The 18,205-nt window shown below is 45.2% G+C and overlaps 2 protein-coding genes across 12 annotated transcripts in view; both read right to left on the bottom strand.

Moving 5' to 3' along the window:
* Nucleotides 1-9,573, bottom strand: part of TVP23C (trans-golgi network vesicle protein 23 homolog C) — a 62,228-nt gene extending 52,655 nt beyond the window's left edge. For 5 of the 10 annotated variants that reach the window (XM_054709228.1, XM_054709225.1, XM_054709233.1 and 2 more), the window contains exons 1-3: nt 8,610-9,477; nt 6,362-6,444; nt 5,205-5,349 (exon numbers count right to left, since the gene is read on the bottom strand). In XM_054709228.1, coding sequence (XP_054565203.1) covers nt 5,205-5,349; nt 6,362-6,444; nt 8,610-8,789 — 408 coding nt within the window. In that variant the 5' untranslated portion in view covers nt 8,790-9,477. The other 5 variants (XR_008554733.1, XM_054709231.1, XM_054709230.1 and 2 more) reach the window with 4 other exon arrangements.
* A 2,839-nt stretch (nt 9,574-12,412) lies between these two features.
* Nucleotides 12,413-18,205, bottom strand: part of FBXW10B (F-box and WD repeat domain containing 10B) — a 49,890-nt gene continuing 44,097 nt past the window's right edge. Inside the window, exons 13-14 of one of the 2 annotated variants that reach the window (XM_028133869.2) lie at nt 15,969-16,118; nt 12,413-13,269 (exon numbers count right to left, since the gene is read on the bottom strand). In XM_028133869.2, coding sequence (XP_027989670.2) covers nt 12,464-13,269; nt 15,969-16,118 — 956 coding nt within the window. In that variant the 3' untranslated portion in view covers nt 12,413-12,463. The remainder of the gene's footprint in view (nt 13,270-15,968; nt 16,119-18,205) is intronic. The other variant, XM_028133870.2, reaches the window with a different exon arrangement.

Here is an 18,205-nt window from a genome sequence, read left to right as displayed (position 1 = left end):
TTATTTAAAGATCTACCATAGATCATTATTTCAGTGTAATATTTCACAAACAAAATAGCATTAGCTTTACCTCCATAATGTTCAGTTAAAGATCATTACACACCAGGCCTGGACGAAAGATTAAACAAAAGGCAATGGCAGGACCAGCAAGGGTGGAAGTGACAGGGTAAGCATATTCATAAACACCTCCTTTCCCCTCATGAATTCTTATCCTTTCTCCGGTTCAGTAATTTGTTCTGACCTATTTTTCCTATATATTGTGACTGCAGCTACATATCCTATCCTATCTAATAAAAGAGTAATATGCAAATTAACTATCACTCTGCTACACCCACAAGCCATGCCCATCAGCCAATCAGGAGCGAGTATGCAAATTAATCCCCAGCCAAGATGGCTGCAGCCACAGAGCGAGCAGGAGGCTTGGGTTTCCCCAGCAAGGGAGGAAGCCAAGCTTTCCACACACCCTGGCGGGCCCAGGCCTCCACTCAAGGCTACAAAGTTTCAATTATAGAAGATAAATAAATCCCAGATATCAGGGCCTCCGCTTGGGGGGCGTGGCCAGCCTGCAAACCACCACAGGCCCCTCACCCAGGCTGCCCCATGCCCCAAGGGAATCCCCACCCTGATACGGGACACCCTTCAGGGCAAACCAGCTGGCCCCCACCCATGCACCAGGCCTCTATACTCTCTAATAAAAGAGTAATATGCAAATTGACTGTCACTCCAACCCACAAGATGGCTGTCCCTATGTGGTCAAAGATCCTGCCCCCATGTGGACACAAGATGGCCAACAGGGGAGGGCATTTGGGAGGGACCAGGCCTGCAAGGGTGGGCAGTTGGGGGCAATCAAGCCTGCAGGGGAGGGCAGTTAGGGGTGACCAGGCTGGCAGAGGAAGGAAGTTGGGGGCAACCGGGCCTGCAGGGAAGGGCAGTGGGGGCGACCAGGCCTGCAGGGGAGGGCGACCAGGCCTGCAGGGGAAGGCAGGTAAGGGCAAACAGGCTAGCAGGGAAGCAGTTAGGCATCAATCAGGCTGGCAGGGGAGTGTTTAGGGGGTGATCAGGCTGGCAGGCAGAAGCAGTTAGGGGCAATCAGGAAGGCAGGCAGGCGAGCAGTTGGGAGCCAGCAGTCCTGGATTGTGAGAGGGATGTACAACTGCCCATTTAGTCGGACATCCCTCAAGGGGTCCCAGATTGGAGAGGGTGCAGGCTGGGCTGAGGGACACCACCCTCCCCCCCCCCCCCCCCGCATGAATTTCGTGCACTGGGCCTCTAGTATTTTATAACTATATAACTCTTAAATTGGTTATTATGGACTGAATGTTTACGTCCCCCCAAAATTTATATGCTGGCACTCTACCCATACCATGGATTTTAGGAGGTGATTGGGATTAGATTAGGTCATTAGGGTAGAGCCCTCATAGACGGGATTAGTGCCCTTAAAAGAATCAAGAGAGAGCTTTTGACCTCTTCTCTGCCCTCTACCATGTGAGGGTACAAGGAGAGGTCAGCAGTCTGGAATCCCAAAGAGGGTCCTCAGCTGAAGTCAATGACACTGGCACCCTGACCTTAGATTTCCAGCCTCCAGACCTTGGGAAATAAATCCCTATCGTTTCTATGGCATTCTTTTATAACTGCTCAAAATAAGACAATGGTTGCAAGCACTGAACTTCACTCAGTACTTCAAATGTACTAAGTTCTTTTCCTCTTATGAACATAACTAATTATTTTGATAGCTTTCCTAATGCTTATTATTCAACAAATATTTATTAAGCATGTAATAAAATTGGGATAACAGATACATTTTTTGTCCTCCTGGTGCTTCAAGTGTTTGTGGGGAAGAGAGGCAGCCAACCAATGGGTGTAACTTCCATTACCAAATGTGGTAAGTACTGTGAGGGAGAGGTGTGGGGTGCCTTAAGAGTCTAACAGGGAAATATTATCTCATCAGGAATCAGAAAATGACTCTCTGTGGGATCAACATTTGGAATGAAATTTAAATAATAAGTATAAATCAATAATACAGATTTTTAATTAGTGGCATCCACTAACAGACTCAGAGTTTCTGTGAACTTGGATGGGGAAAATTATCTTTATTTTCACTATCTCCTGGCTAAATTTAATTTACCTTTAAATTATGAATATAGACAATTAACCACAGTAGAATTAACAGTACTGGTGGTTTTGTCACAATAAAAACCACAGAATAGTATTTAAAAGCACTATTCATAGCTTCATGGGACTGGAAAAGGAAACCATGGTACAAAAACAATTAGGAATCCCTGTGTTAAGGTAATATGCAGATGAGAAGAACATTCTAGGTAGAAAAGCAGACAGTTCTGTTTTCTTTTTAAGCCAAGATATTTTTTAGATTGTCTCTTTTTAAAATTCCAGTTTTGACAACCATTTTTTATTACTTTCTAGTTTTGTTGCACTGGGATAGAAAATGTAGCTGCTCTGAGCACTTTATTTGGATTTCCTTCATAGTGATATTTGATTAATTTTATAAATATTACACAGGAACTAAACTCTTGTTATTAAATTACTAGAGGCCCAGCGCACAAAATCGTGTGCGGGTAGGGTCCCTAGACCTAGCCTGCAATCAGGGCCATCTTCCACCTGCTCTCCAGTCCCCAGTCCCACCCCGCTGCCGCCCACCCCATTCCCCGTGGTTCCCCATTGGCCATCCAGCGATCGGAGCCTGCGGGCTCGGGGGAGGGACCAAGAGGTGGTCAATGCACCTTATAGCGACTGGTTGATCAGTCGTTCTGGTCGTTATGCCGTTATGGTCGCTGGCTTTTTATTATATAGGATCCTTGCAAATAAAAAGTTACAAATACCACTATTAAACTGACCTCGTTATTTCATTCAGGTTCTTTCAACCTTACTTATATTCAGCTTTTGTTGCTTTGATTGGTCAAAGACAGTGGCTTGTCAGACTCCTATTATCACAATAATGTTCCTTCCATTTTCTCCAAGTTTCTAAGTTTTTCACTAAACAGTTTGATGTAATGTTATTCTGTGAATGAGCCTGTGATTCATAAAATGATTTTTCTTCCATTGAATGCTATCTTACTCTCATTTCTATTTTGTCTAATAATAATAATGCCAAGTTTCTTTTTGAATTGGTCTGATGTTATCATTGCATTTTTTCTAATGTCATGATTTTAGTTAGAACTTTTTGGTTGGACTTTTGATTTTTGGCCCAATCTTAGAATTCTTATATTTAAAAAAGTGAGTTTAATCAAATTACATTTACTGTTTGTACTAATTTACTACTACTTCCACCACCATGTACTATGCCTTGTGACATTTAAGCTTCCTTGGCATATGCTTTCTTTCTCTTGCTTTATAAACTGTGTTTTAGTTGCTCCTATCTTTGGCAGTGCTGTGAAAGATATACAACCTATTTTACATTTTACTAATAGTTACCACTAAAGTTTTAAAACCATTTAAATTTTTTACTCCATCAGAGTATGGAATAAAGCAAAAGCACCATATAGACTATAACATTTAAATTTTTTAAATAAATGTTTTATTGTTTTAATGATTATAATCTCTTCTTTTGACAACTGTACTGAGATTTATAATAATTATGATAACATCTCTGTTCTAACTAGGTTTGGAACCCTGCCTACCTCCTTTCCCAAGTTCATTCAATAATTTCCCCATCTTGACTTTTTAATTACGCTTCATATAGCAATTGTTTGGATATCTGTAAGTAATTTTGCCAGATAAAGGGTAACATTTTTTAATCCCTCATTAAAAACAAACAAACAAAAAACCCCAAGTTATCAAAAAAATATACTTTTGGGGCACATTTTTTAAAACCCTAAACCCAGAAGGATTTAATTATAAGAATTTGGAAATTATCAGGAAGAAGTGACTGAAGGCCATGTTCCATCTGGCTAAACAGAAATTACATGAACAACAAAAGGGAACAAAATTGTTACCAAGATATAGCAAATACTTTAGAGCATAAAGCAACAGAAGAAATTCAAAGAAAAGCAAGCCAAAGAAGCCTGTACAAAAGAAAAGCTTAAATAAAACAGACTTGTGTATTCTTCATTCTCAGCATTTTGTGGCCTATGGAAACTGGCCACCACCAAACCAACCACTGCCGGTATCTGTAAGAATCAGAAGGTCTGAAAACTGCTGCATTGGTGGCGGTGAGCAGACTTGTCACATCTTACTTGTCTTTGAATCAATATATGTCTCTGAAAATCCAAAATTAGCTTTTGCTTTTTTTCCCCCTCCGTCCCAAATCATTTTACTATGAAAATTCCAAGCACAGAGAAGAGTAGTTTTACAGTTAACACCTATATACCTATCACCTAGAGCAGGCGTCCTCAGACTACGGCCCACGGGCCACATGCGGGTGTTTTGCCGTTTTGTTTTTTTACTTCAAAATAAGGTATGTGCAGTGTGCATAGGAATTTGTTCATAGTTTTTTTTAAACTATAGTCCGGCCCTCCAACGGTCTGAGGGACAGTGAATTGGCCCCCTGTTTAAAAAGTTTGAGGACCCCTGACCTAGGGTATACAGTTTCTATTTTAAAAGTTACTTTATCACATGTCCACCTACCTATGTATCTATCCATCATCTCTCTACTCATCACTGCCTTTGAGTTTGAAACCATTTCTTACATCCCTTTCTATCCCCTACAACTTCAGCACTACTGATATTTTGGGCTAGATAATTCTTTGTTTGGGGGAACTATCCAATCTGTGCATTTCAGATGTTTAGCAGCATCGCTGGCCCCTACCCACTAGATGCAAAGAGCACTCTTCCCCCACCTGTTGTGATAACCAAAAATGTCATCAGTCATTGAGACATACATGCCCTGCAGGGCAAAACGGGTCCTGGTTGAGAAATACTGCGCTAGAGCCTTCACAGATGGTGGTACTCCTTAAGTATTTGTGAAGGAACTATCCTGAGGTCTTACCTAGACAGCCAGAAGTGACCCCGAAGCAAAACAGGTGAAATGGATTAGAAGCAGTATGTAGTCACATTTATTAGATTTTAAAGCTGATGTAGGCTGACACAAGGCACAGATACACCTGGCACTTTAACACAGATGAGGCCCAAGGTAACAAAAAGATAAATTAATGCCTACCCAAAACGCTAAGTTTCATTTTTTGTACTGTTTATACACCATTCAATCTTGTCATATTAAGTGGTTTCAAAATAAAAACAATCAAACCTACCTTGACTGCCCAAAAATCACATGACAATAACAAGATAATCGTCACCATACAGGCAATAAAGCTGCTGCTGAACAATTCACAGAGAAGATAGACTACAATTGCACTGACTCGAAAGAATAAATGGAAAAATGATGCCACTGGATGTCTGAAAACCAAAACATAACAAAAGAAATGTGATTACATTTTAGACAGTTACTGCAGATGTAGATGAAAAATGCTTCAGCCATAGCATAATCATGCTGTTTGGTCAAAATAAAAGATGATTTGAGGAAGAAGCAAATCACCAACCTCTCTTTTTTCTTAAGTCCCATTATTTGACTAAGCCCTGTTGTACAATAGCAAACACACTATGTAAACAGGACTTTAACAACTCATTGAATACTTCAGGCATGAAGACAAAGTAACCATCAGGAAGTGTTTTTAACAGCTTTATTGAGATATAGTCCATATACCTTACAATTCACCTATTGGAAGTATACAATTCAATGTTTTTCTTTTAAATATATTCATAGATTGTACAACCATCACCATGATTTCAGAACATTTTCATTACCCCAAAGGAAACCTTTACCCATGGGCACTCACCCCCATTTACACCAACCCCATCCCTTCTCCAGCCCTAGGCAACCATTAATGTATCTGTGAATAGATTTGCCTATTCTGGATATTTCATATAAATGAAATTGTACAATATATGGTCTTTTGTGACTGCCATCTCTCACTTTGTTTTCAAAGTTTAGGTAGAATCTGATTCCATTAAGTGAATTTCTTTAGAGAGAACTAAACTTGGAATAGAAATGTTTGGCTTGATATTTTCATGTTAGTTTATATAAAAGATTCAATTCTGAAATTTGTACAATAAATCAAAATATCATAATGCATCTACAGAAACTACTAGTATTTAAAGGAAAACATAGTAGTGGTCATATAATTGGATTTGCAGATTTAAAAACAGTGTTGAGTAAAATTCCATGTCAGTTATGCACAATGAGAATCTGAAATGTCCCCATTTTTGTCTAAGACTAAAGATCACACTGGTGAGATACAGTATTCACAAGAACATCACAACCACTCTGCTTGAATCCCATCAGCCGTCACCAGTTCACAGGCAGAACAGTACTGGACACTAACACAACTCGTAAACGTTATTTTCATACCTGATTTTGGATTTTGGGGGTCGATTAGTTGTTTCCTCTTCTGCATCAAACAGTGCAACATCTTCACTGTCATCATTACTGTCCTAATAAGAAAATTAAATACCCATGAAGCAAAACGAGTTCAGCATGTACATGCTGACTACATGCAAGGCAAGCATGCTAGTCAAAATGGAAAACAAGGTTAAGACATGGTCAAAGCCATCTGGATTCAGAACTTAGGAAAGGGCATGTGCAGCCCCGTCACCCCCATCCGAATCGACTGACAAAACCCCCATTACATTTTAGACAGTTACTGCAGATAAAAACTGCTTCAGCCATAGCATAGTCATGCAGTTTGTAGTAAAAAGTTATTAGAAAATGTAGCTGCTCTGAGCAATTTATTTGGATCTCCTTCATAGTGAGATTGGAGCAAGGACAGAAAAAGCCCCCCCCTCCCTGCTCCACCCCATCAAGGTAGGGTGTGTGTGTGTGGTGTGGGGGGGGGGGGGGCTTGTTTTGCTGTCTCCATCCAAGTATCTGCTGTCTCCATCCGTACCCAAGCTGCTGAGCCTGTGAGAAAACCACCAGTGTGCAGACGATGGTCCTGCGTTGGGAGAAACGCAGTCTTTTTGGCTCCTTCACAGAATCATCTGACTTGCATTGTTTCCCTGACCCCTTCTCATAACTCTTTTTACCCAAAGCAAAACCATCTGTGCTCTGAGTCACTTCTCTTCCTGCCTCCTCGGGGGCTTGTTCCATTAATTATCTCTTTATTTACACTTTCTTGTATCTTCAAAGCTTTCTATTAGATCTTTCCAATCAGCATGGAAACTTCTTCAGAAGTCCTTTATAGAGTGAAAAGATATTTTAAAAACCTTGATCCTGAATCTCTCCTTCCATCTTCCACTTTCCAAAGGGTTCCTTCCTTTCACAACTTTAGGCTTCTAAGAGTGGTTCACATTTCAACCCACTGCAATTCACCTTCAGCCTCCACCACAATAAATCTGCTCTTTATACCTTTCCTGGTGCCAGCCACTCATCCATCGGCCTCCCTGCTTCTAGTTCCAGTGGCATGCTCAGCTCTACTCCAGCCTCTCATTATCTACTGAGTAATCCTCCCAACATGAAAATCATACCGTGTCACTCCCCTGCCCAAATTGTCTATGGAGCCCCTCCATGTATGGAATAAAACTTAACTCCCTCACACATAGCTTAGATCTCATGATCTGATCCCCCTACTTAACTTCTGCACACCCTCCCGCTGGACACTACAGCAATAGTTACTACATGTTCTGAAAACACAGGGTCTCTCCCTTCCTTCTGCCTTTCATGTTTACCCAGAAAGCTCTTCTCTTTCCCATCTCCTACGAAGCTCACCATTAGGCAAACATCAAATCATCTTTCAAATTTCTGCTCAAATACTGATTTAACAGAGAAACTTTCCCCAGGCATACCATTTCCGGTTCCCATAGCACTGGAACAAATCTCCACTTGAACAATTATCTCAGGATATTCTTATGCAAGTGTTCCCCTTCCTCCCTCCAAACTGTAAGCTACTGGGGGGCAAGGTCTGTCCCTGCACTGCAGTGAGTCCTAGTGTCTAGGAGAGCACGAGGCCAGGCAAAGGAGGCGATCGCCTATAAAGCATGGCGGACTGATCAGGGCCAGGAAAAATACAAGTGCAAGTGGGAGCACAGGTCAGAGGATCTGGAGAAGCTTCCGGGAGGACTTTACCAGCGGGGCCTCGACAGAACAAGAAGGCCTCCTGCTCAATCCAGTCCCTTAACTAGGAATATGTTCAAAGGTCTAGAAGTAAGAATACACAAAGTATGTACAGGGACCGGCAGAGCCCTCGGGTACGAGAAAGGTGGAAGACGTGAAGGAGGAACTAAAGCTAGAAAAGTAAAATGGACTCAGGTCAGAGACCAGTTGTTCTCAACCTTGGGTACAGGCTGGAATCACCTGGGTCCCACCCTGACGTTCAGGCGTAATTGGTCTGGGGTGTGGTGTGGGCATCTGGATTTTTGAAAACTCTCTAGATGGTAATAAGTGTGCAGCCAAGAGTATGATGCTATGGAATTACTGTCCTAATAAGAACATTAAATACCCATGAAGCCTTCAGCTCTTGATTCAAACAGTCTAATCTCCACCCAGCAGCCAAGGTGACTTTTTCACATGAGGTCTTATCATTCCCCTACTGACAACCCACAGCACTGTGGCTGGAAAACAGACTCCTAGGCTGACATATCACAACCTGGGCCCTGCTCACCTCTAAGCCCTGGCCCAGGCCATCCCCTCCATTAACTGTGGTGGGACCAATAATGCCTCCTCTTACTCCACCAAAGAAGTCCACGTTGTAATCCCTGGATAGTGTGGATATGTAAATTTGCTTGGGAAAAAATATTTGGCAGAAGTGATTAAATGAATGGTCTTGAGATGGGGAGATCATCCAGGTGGCCCCAATGATGCCATTACAATGGTCCTTGAAAGAGAAGCCCAGGAGGGTCAGAGGCAGGGAAGGTGATGAGACAATGAAAGGAGAGGTCACATGACGGCAAGTGGCCACCGCGTTACCCACAGGTCATCAGTGACCTCACTGACGGCAGTTTCAGGAGGGCAGGGCCTAGAACAGTGCCTGGGCCGGGGTAATGCCTCCCATAAGAGAAAGCACACCTGTGATCACCCAGTGAAAGTGCACCTCACAGAACTCTCTCTTAAAGAACGGATTACTAAGTTATTCATAGTAATCTCTGACTGGAAACTTGTGGGCTGTAATTAAATCCACCAACCACCACCAATTCTGGCGTAGCTGGGCAGCGCGCCCCTCGGGGTCAGGCCGAGCCTCCCGCATTCAGAGCTGAGACTGCAACCCGGCTCCGACCCGTTCCTGCAGCCGCTCCGCACGCAGCGCCCGCGCCTGTGCAGGGTGCGCGTCCACGCCGAGCCGCTCTAGCTCGGCACCAGCGGCGCCCCCGAAGCCGCCGCGGCCTGGACAGCGGCCCGTGCCCGCCCCCGCCGCTCCTCCTCCGGCTCGGGCAGCCACCGGGGCGCGGACGCCAAAGCCCGGGACGCTCCGCTCGCGCCCCACCCTCTCCGGGCCGAGGTCGGGCACAGCCGCCCTCCGCTGCCGCGGCAGCCCCTCACCTGATGCAACATGGCGGCCCAGCGCAGCCCACTTCCGGGAGCCACGTCAGCGCCGACCGCTGGGCGGGGACTGGAACTCACGCGACTAGGTCACCAAAGGCCTGAAGGAGCCGAAGTGCAGGCCCCAGCCCGTCCCCACTTCCGCTTTTCAGCGCTTCGCGGGAGGAGCAAGTACGGGGACCGGCGTGGGGGCGGGGCGAGGCGAGCGTGGGGGCGGGGCGGGGCGAGCGTAGGGGCGGGGCGAGGCGAGCGTAGGGGCGGGGCGAGACGAGCGTAGGGGCGGGGCGAGCGTGAGGGCGGGAACGGAGCAAGGGAGTGGGCGGGGCGACCCCGGGGTGGAGCGAGCTGGAGACCCGAGAGTGCGTGGCGGAGGGTCGCAAGAAGCGGGCTGGGGCGGGGCGACCAGTGACTAGGAGGCTCGGGGGCGGGGCAGCCAGGGACGGGGCAAGCTGCGCGGGCGGGGGCTAGGTTTCCTGCGTGGAACTATTATTCCTACCAGCATTGTGTCCGAAGGCGAGGGTATCATATTTGTACCTTAAATTTTAGAAGCAATTGGAAAAAATGAATGTGCTCCTGCGAAGGGGTAAAAAGTTATTAAGAAGAACAAAGCTGGAGGACTCCACTAAGTAGTGGAGGGTTCAATTGTGAGAGGAAAATACACCCGGAAAGAGTAAGGAACAGCGAGGCTGAGAGCTGGCCCCGGAGTTTGAGCTTCTGGGTTGGAGCTGCTCCAAAGCCCCCCACCTCCGCTCCTCTGCTCACTAATTATCTAGCCTCTGTACATTTTCCTTTGTAAAGTGGGGCTGATAATGGTAGCATACAGGTAAGTACCTCGTATGTAGAAGATGGTATTCGTATTACCGTTGTAAGTTCAGCTGCCAATGGTGTGGTCTTGCCCATATGAAGGCTCTGAAACTCAGGGATCGTAAATCATCTGTGGCACTGATCATAACAGCATCCTACCCGGGTGGCCTACAGGTCAAGCTGCTGTTGAAGGCTTGTGGAATAATGTGTATTAGCACATTTTCTTAATTGAGAGAATTCTTTCTAATAAAATCATTATTTTTACATGGCTATTTGACAGTGCTACTTTAAACCGAATACAATAGTATTCCTGCACTTGAAAGTGGAAAGTTGAGGCAGTGAACAGGTTACCTGTGCATCTAGACCGCCCATGCCATGCAGGTTGTGGAGGGTTATGGGTTGGGGTTTTTGTTGTTTTTATTTTGCATTCTATTTGAACTCATTACCATCTGTATAGGAAAATCTCAATTCAGTTTATATCCTGTGTAGGAAAAAAATAGTTCTTCCCTGCTGTGTTTCTATCCTGTGTGTCTTCTTTACTACTCACATAAAACACTTCATTTCTTGTCACCAAATATGTCGAGGTTTTTCTCCACATCAAGCAATTCTCTGCAGCACCAGCTAGGTGTCCTACAATTTAATTAAATGTTGACACTATCTACTTGGAGACATCATCAGCTCACACAGGTTAAGGGCTCAGTCCTACAAGACTCTCTCTCTCTCTCTCTCTCTCTCTCTCTCTCTCTCTCTCTCTCACACACACACACACACACACACACACACACACACACACACATTCAGATGCCAGTCACAAGCCCAGGTTCTCACCTGGCTTCTGATCAACCAGCTATAGATCAGAGGTTGCAAGGATCCCTCTCCTTGTGTTCAATTAACTTGCAAGAGCAGCTAACAAAACTCAGGGAAACACTTACTTACAGTTACCAGTTTATTCAAGGATACAAAACAAACAAACAAACAAACAAACAAACAAAAAAACACCCAGAGCCAGATAGACTCACAAAGGGCAAGGTCTGCAAGGGTCCGAGCTCAGGAGCTTCTGTGGAGCTGGGTGTGTCGCCTCCCAGGATGTGGATGTGTTCACCAACCGGGAAGCTCTCCAAACCCCCTGCTACTGGGGTTTTTATGGAGCTACCTCATGCAGGCATGTCTAATAATTAACTCCATTTCCAGCCTCTCGTTCCAAACCTCATGGCTTGGTTTTTCTGGTGACAAGAGCCCATCCAGGAGCCCACCCAGTCACATCATTAGAACACTAAGTGCTGATATCACTTAGGAATTAAAAGGTTTTCAAGATCTCTATGCCAGGGAGGGGGTCTTCAAAGACAAATATTAGAACAAAAGATATTCCTAGTATTCTTATTGCTTGGGAAATTACAAGGGTTTCAGGAGCTGTGCCAGAACGAGGGGCAGAGGCCAATATATACTTTCTGTTTTCTGACAGCATCCTATGGCCATGCTGAGCCACTGAGTAGGAGCAGTCCCCATTGGATGGGGCTTGAACTCTCCAGTGGTGGACTGCACTCTTCTAAATTGCCTGCCTGGACCCTGATACTGTTACGGCAGGGAGATCTCCACAGCTCCATCTGTTGCTGGTGGGAGTGAGCTTCTTGTGATTTCCCGAGAAAAGGAATTTTCTGAGACTTGCACGGGAGGATGAGATAGTATAGAAAGCTTTATTTCTGTGGAATTAGACCCCTGTGTTTCCAAGGTCCCATGTCCCCTTGTCCCGTCGAGGAAGCCGTGTAGCTGTGGCTTCAGCAGAGCTGGAATCAGCCAGTGTCCAGAGTTTTCGCTCCAAATTGGAGCAGTGTCCAGTCCAGCATCAGGCTAGCTTAGCTTGTGTTCCCATCACTAGTCTATCAGTCCACTGTGTGTGGGGTCCACAGGGCCACATGGCTATGGAGGAAACATGGACAAATGCAAGGAAGCAGGAACAAGAGAGACCCACGAGCCAAGAGAGTGGGTTCCTGGGGATTATGTATTCCCAGATTTTCACAGGCTTGCATTGACCCCACTTATTTCTGTTCCCAGGTTTGCTTGACAGCAAGCACCCTCCCTATGTCATTCCAACTTCACTAAAATAAAATAAGCCAAACACCAATGTCTACTTTGCTTCCTTTTTATTGCAAGACATTGTAATCTCACAAGGCTGGTTCAGATAAATACGTTTGGACCAAGTTCAGGGGCTGCGGTTTTCCCTTGCTTCATGAAGTTATCTATGGGCAGGCCTTTGATCTTCCTGATCCATGCAGCTTTCCTGGCCTTTTCTGGGTTGGCCACTCCAGTGGGCTTTGTGGCCTGATATTCTTTCAGCTTGGCTTCCTCGTACTCTTTCTCCTCCCTCACAGTCAACAGCATGAAGTCGCTGTTCATTCTAAATGGATCGAGGGCCATGCAGTAGTAAGGCCGTTCTTTCCTGACAGGCTGGGTTGTCTTGCCTACTTGTGGAGCCAGCATGCGGTTTGCCTTAATGACATGCATGCTGGTTAAGGGTCTGAAGCTGTGTACTGCCTTGTCAATGGAACTGGCGACTTGGTCTTCAACTAAGCTGGAGCGGATAATCATGGGCTGGGGTATGGTAGAATGGACTCGGGCATGGTGCAAAGAGTTCTTCAAGTTGGGTTGCAGTTTCTGGATTTCAAGGGAAATATTGGTTTCTTTCACAGCTATTGAAGGGTGGATGACTCTCAAACTGTCAACTGCATGTTGTAATGATTTTCCTTTGAAATTAAGGACCTTCCTTGGGTGTGAAATTGAAGGTTCCCAAACATCAATGACTTGGGACTGGGCCCTATGCGGATAGGCATACTCCCCTGAATGATGGGCTTGCTGCAGGGTATTAACTGTCAGGAGGAACCGGTCGGGCGACATAGAGATTTTCCTGGACTTTTTCTTTGAGTGTTTGGGCAGGTATCCAGAAGTTTCCAGGTGTCCCTTTTTTTGTACTCTCTCTATATCATCTATTTTAAATAAAATAAAATAAAGAAAGAAAAAGAAAAGAAATCAGTGTCACATGAAAAGCATGAAAATTAAATCCATTCTAACTGGGATGCAAACTGACATATTTGTTGCCCAATGGACATGTCATCCATCATGTGGGCAAAAATCCCCCATGACACCAGAAATTACGACATATTCAACACAACAAGTCTTTAATAAATATGCTAGTACTTTTGTGTACGTGTGCCTTAACCTCTAGATATGCATATTTTGGAGGGAACATATGTAATCCCAATGCTCCACACATATTTTGAATTGTCATACCTCATTTATAATCCACACAAAATAGGCCTTATAAATTCATAGTAACATACCTGTTTTGAAAGAAAAATTGAATGACAAAATTGGATTCCCATCTTATTAATCAAATTTGACTCCAAATGATCTTGGGACATTTTCTAAAGTCAAAGCTACCTTCACCCCTGGGAAATGCTAAATATCACAGCATGACCGAAAGGCAGCTCCTGAATAGGAGTTCCTGAAATGTTTTGCACAACAGCAGCAGAACCAAAAGCTGCTGACAAGAACCAGAGATTCATCTTGTCACACTAGATCAGTGGTCGGCAAACTCATTAGTCAACAGAGCCAAATATCAATAGTACAACAATTGAAATTTCTTTTGAGAGCTGAAAAACGACTTCTGCGCATGAGCCACGAAGTTTCAATCGCACTGTATGTGTGCGCCTGCATGTGGTATTTTGTGGAAGAGCCACACTCAAGGGGGCCAAAGAGCCGCATGTGGCTCACAAGCCACAGTTTGCAGACCACTGTACTAGATCATGGTCAAGACCAAGGTGCCTAAGATCTGAGTTAAGAATGTCTTCACAGGTGAGCAAATCTATTATATCTCAGTTGGGCCTTTCGACCCCTACAATACCTCATGGATACACTGGAAGTAGTATTCCCATTTTAAGAAAGGAATAACTCAGTCATGAAAAGTGGAAGTCATTTGGTTAGTCTGACCCAGCAAGTAAAAGTCTGTACTACCAACTCTAGCAATCTATAACTAGCAAATAAAATGTGACCATGTGCTAAGCATATAATCTTCCTTTGGCCGTATGGCTTTATCCCAAGATGTTTGTGTATGGACATACTAGGATGGAATAAAACTTCATATTTCTCCCTTTGACTTTGTGAATTAAGTAATATTCTATGAAAACATATAAAACAAAATAAAATTAAGATGTCAAAATCTTCCCCACTCTTTCAATCCCAGAACAAACCATTCCACACCTATGTGTGTACATGTGTGACAAACCACACAATATTTTCTCCTCTTATAAAAATTGTGATAACTCTTTGTTCATTGACTTGTCTTTTTTTATATAATAATATATTGTTGATTTCTTTCCAAGTCAATATGTATAGATCCTCATGATACAATTTTATCTGTTGTGTAATATTGCATAATATATTTTTTTCATTATTAGTCATTGCCCACTGATGAACATTTAGTTTGTTAGTGATCATTCTTGAAGAAATGCAAAGACCATTTTTTCTTATAATCTGAGCAAGTGCAAAATGATAGATAGCCCTAGCTGGTTTGCCTCTGTGGGTAGAGGGTAGGCCTGCCGACGAAAGGGTCCCAAGTTCTGTTCTGGTCAAGGGCATGTACGTCGGTTACAGGCTCAACCCCTGGCTCCAGTCAAGGCATGTTTGGGTGGCAACCTATCTATGTGTTGCTCTCACATTGATGTTTCTCTCTCTCTCTCTCCCCCCTCCCTTCTACTCTCTCTAGTAATCAATAGAAAAATATCCCCAGGTGAGGATTAACAAACAAACAAACAAAAAAAGAGAGAGGAAATGCTAGATTGTTGGCATGGATGCAGTGGGAGTCCTCATGCATTCTTGGTTGGATGGTAAATTGATACACCATCTTTAAAGTACACCATGACAGTACCTTTCTGGTTTTTAAATGCAGTTATCCTTTGGCTCAGCAAAGCCTCTCCTAGGATTTTGCACTACAGGTATATATCTGCATGGGTACACAGACATAGGTACATACAAAGATGCCCACTGTTAGTAGAGCCATTCTAAAACTTAATTGTTTTCCCCTCACCTTGAAACTAGTCTCTACAGGGAGTTTGATTCAAAGAGGCACTGTTGTATTAACCAAACCATTTGAAAAGCATTGAAGTTCCTCAAAAACAACAAAGGGACATACTATTTGTGGCTATCCAGTATTTCTTCTTAAAAGCCCTTTCCCCATCTCTCGCTTATCTCCTTATCTCATATACATAGCACTTGTCCCCAAATCTATCTCCTTCCTCATGAAATCCCCTACAACGCCCTCTGAAATCAGCCACAACTTCTTCTTCTTTCTTCTGTTCCCCATTGCTCAGACTGATAACATAACCCTCCGAGAACTGAGGAGGCTGAATGGCAGGGAAGGGAGTCAGACTATGAGCCCAAAATTAGCTCTTACGAAGGTTCTCTCTCCGTGGCCTCAAGCTCTTAAGACAATTAAGTAAAACCAATCACTCTTAGGAAAGTCAGGCATTTTATCCATTCTGAAGTCTCAGATAAGCAACATTAATGATCTGCTGAACAACTAGACTGAGCAGAGGGAGAGAGAGAGAGAGAGAGAGAGAGAGAGAGAGAGAGAGAGAGAGAGAGTTGGAGTATGCCACTGAGACTAAAGCATCACTGTTCATCTTACCTCCTGCAAGGGATTTTGCTTCCAGACTCTCCTGCCCACCATCCAAGCTAATAACTTCCTTAGAAACAGCACTCACTCTCATTTTGCTATCTCCATCTCTTCGGGGTGATTTTAGCTTAACTTGACTTTGAGGCCCCTCTAACGACTCTGCTAAATTAAGATTGATGAAAAAACCATAGTAAGTACATAATTCAATTAAGCCTGAAAAATGGGGACATAGCTGATAATTTGATTGGTTTTCACCCAAACCATCATCTTATTGTTTGTCATATGAACCTAGGTAGTCACCGGGAGCCTAAGGATTGATCAACCCACCTACTGATTATTAAGTTCTAAGCATTATCTGAAACTCTCCGTCCTCTTTCCTAGCTGACCATTTGCAGTGCTATATTCTGGGAGGTGATCTAGTGATCTATGGGTCCAACTTCACACACCAAATATAGGTTAATAAAAGGAGTCTGCCTACTCTAGGCCCCCCCCCCCCACACACAATTTATTCATTGTATGTCTTATAAATGGCATGAGCCTTGCCACTCCACTGCACACTTACACACACACACACACACACACACACACACACACAAAGAGGTACCTGCTTCATAACTAATATTTTCCAAGTATGCATGTTCTCAATCAAGGGTAGAGATAATAGATTCTGCAAAGAAGATTTTTCTTCTGCTTTATACTAGAGGCCTGGTGCACAAAATTCTTGCATGGGGGGGGGTGTCCCTCAGCCCAGCCTGCACCCTCTCCAATCTAGGACCCTTTGAGGGATATCCAACTGCCCATTTAGGCCTGTTTAGGCCCGTTTATGCTGCTGGCTCTCAACTGCTCACCTGCCTGCCTGCCTGCCTGATTGCCCCTAACCGCTTCAACCTGCCGAACTGATCACCCCCTAACCACTCCCCTGCCAGCCTGATTGACACCTAAATGCTCCCCTGCTGGCCCGATAGCCCCTAACTTCCCTCCCTTGCTGGCTTGGTCGCCCATAACCGTCCTCCCCTGCAGGCCTGGTTGCTCCAAGTACCCTCACCTGCTGGCCCAGTTACCCCTAACTGACCTCCCTTGCCAGCCTGGTCACCCCCAACTGCCCTCCCCTGCAGGCCTGGTCGCCCCTAACTGTCCTCCCCTGCAGGCCTTGTTGACCCAAAATGTCCTCCCCTGTAGGCATCGTCCCCCCAACTTCCCTCCCCTGAAGGCCTGGTCCCCCCAACTGCCCTCCCCTGCAGGCCTGGGTCCCCCCGCAACTGTCTTCCCCTGCAGGCCTGATCACCCCCAACTGCCCTCCCTTGCAGGCCTGGTCCCTCCGAACTGCCCTCCCCTGCTGGCCTGATCACCTACAAATGCCCTCCCCTGCTGGCCATCTTGTGTCCACATGGGGGTGGCCATCTTGTGTGTTGGAGTGATGGTCAATTTGCATATTACCTCTTTATTATATAGGACTAGAGGCCTGGTGCACAAAATTTGTGCACTGGAAGGGTGATCTCTCAGTCTAGCCTATGCCCTGTCACAGTCCAGGAGCCCTTAAGGGATGTCTGACTGATGGCTTAGGCCCACTCCTGCCATTGCTGCTGCACATGCCAGCCGTGAGTCTGGCTTCTGGCGCACTGACCACCAGGGGGAAGCTCCTGCATCGAGCATCTGCCCCCTGGTGGTCAGTGTGCATCATAGCAACTGGTCATTCCACCATTCGGTCAATTTTGCATATTAGCCTTTTATTATATAGGACTAGAGGCCCAGTGCATGATTGAATCATGCACATGTAGGGTCCCCTACATGCTTTCACTTTTCGCGGTGGAGCTGGGTGCTTGTCCGCTGGTGCACCAGGCCTTTCAGAAGCCTCCGAGCTGGAGCAGACAGGCACCCAGCTCCCCCACTTTTGATGGTCTGCGGCCGCTGAGGGGGGCTGCCGCGGACACCTGGCTACCCTGCCGTTGAGAGGCGCAGCTGGGTGTCCGCGGCAGGCCCCCTCAGCGGCCGCAGATCTGGCCGTTGAGAGGCACAGGGGGCAGGAGTCCTGCCCCCTGCGCCTCTCAACAGCAGGGTAGCCCCCTCAGTGGCAGCGGATCCGTGCCTCTCAATGGCCGGATAGGCCACCCCGAGTCCCGCCCCCCAGCCTCCCGCCGCCCAATCATGGGCGTAGCAGAGTGATGGTAATTGATATGTTACTCTATTATTAGATAGGACTAGAGGCCCTGTGCACAAAATTCAGGCATTGGGGGGGTCCCTCATCCCGG

The sequence above is a fragment of the Eptesicus fuscus genome, chromosome 20 (assembly GCF_027574615.1).
Source record: "Eptesicus fuscus isolate TK198812 chromosome 20, DD_ASM_mEF_20220401, whole genome shotgun sequence".
Classification (NCBI taxonomy): domain Eukaryota; kingdom Metazoa; phylum Chordata; class Mammalia; order Chiroptera; family Vespertilionidae; genus Eptesicus; species Eptesicus fuscus.
The sequence above is the reverse complement of the archived record's forward strand: the minus strand, read 5'-3'. Positions and strand labels throughout refer to the sequence as shown.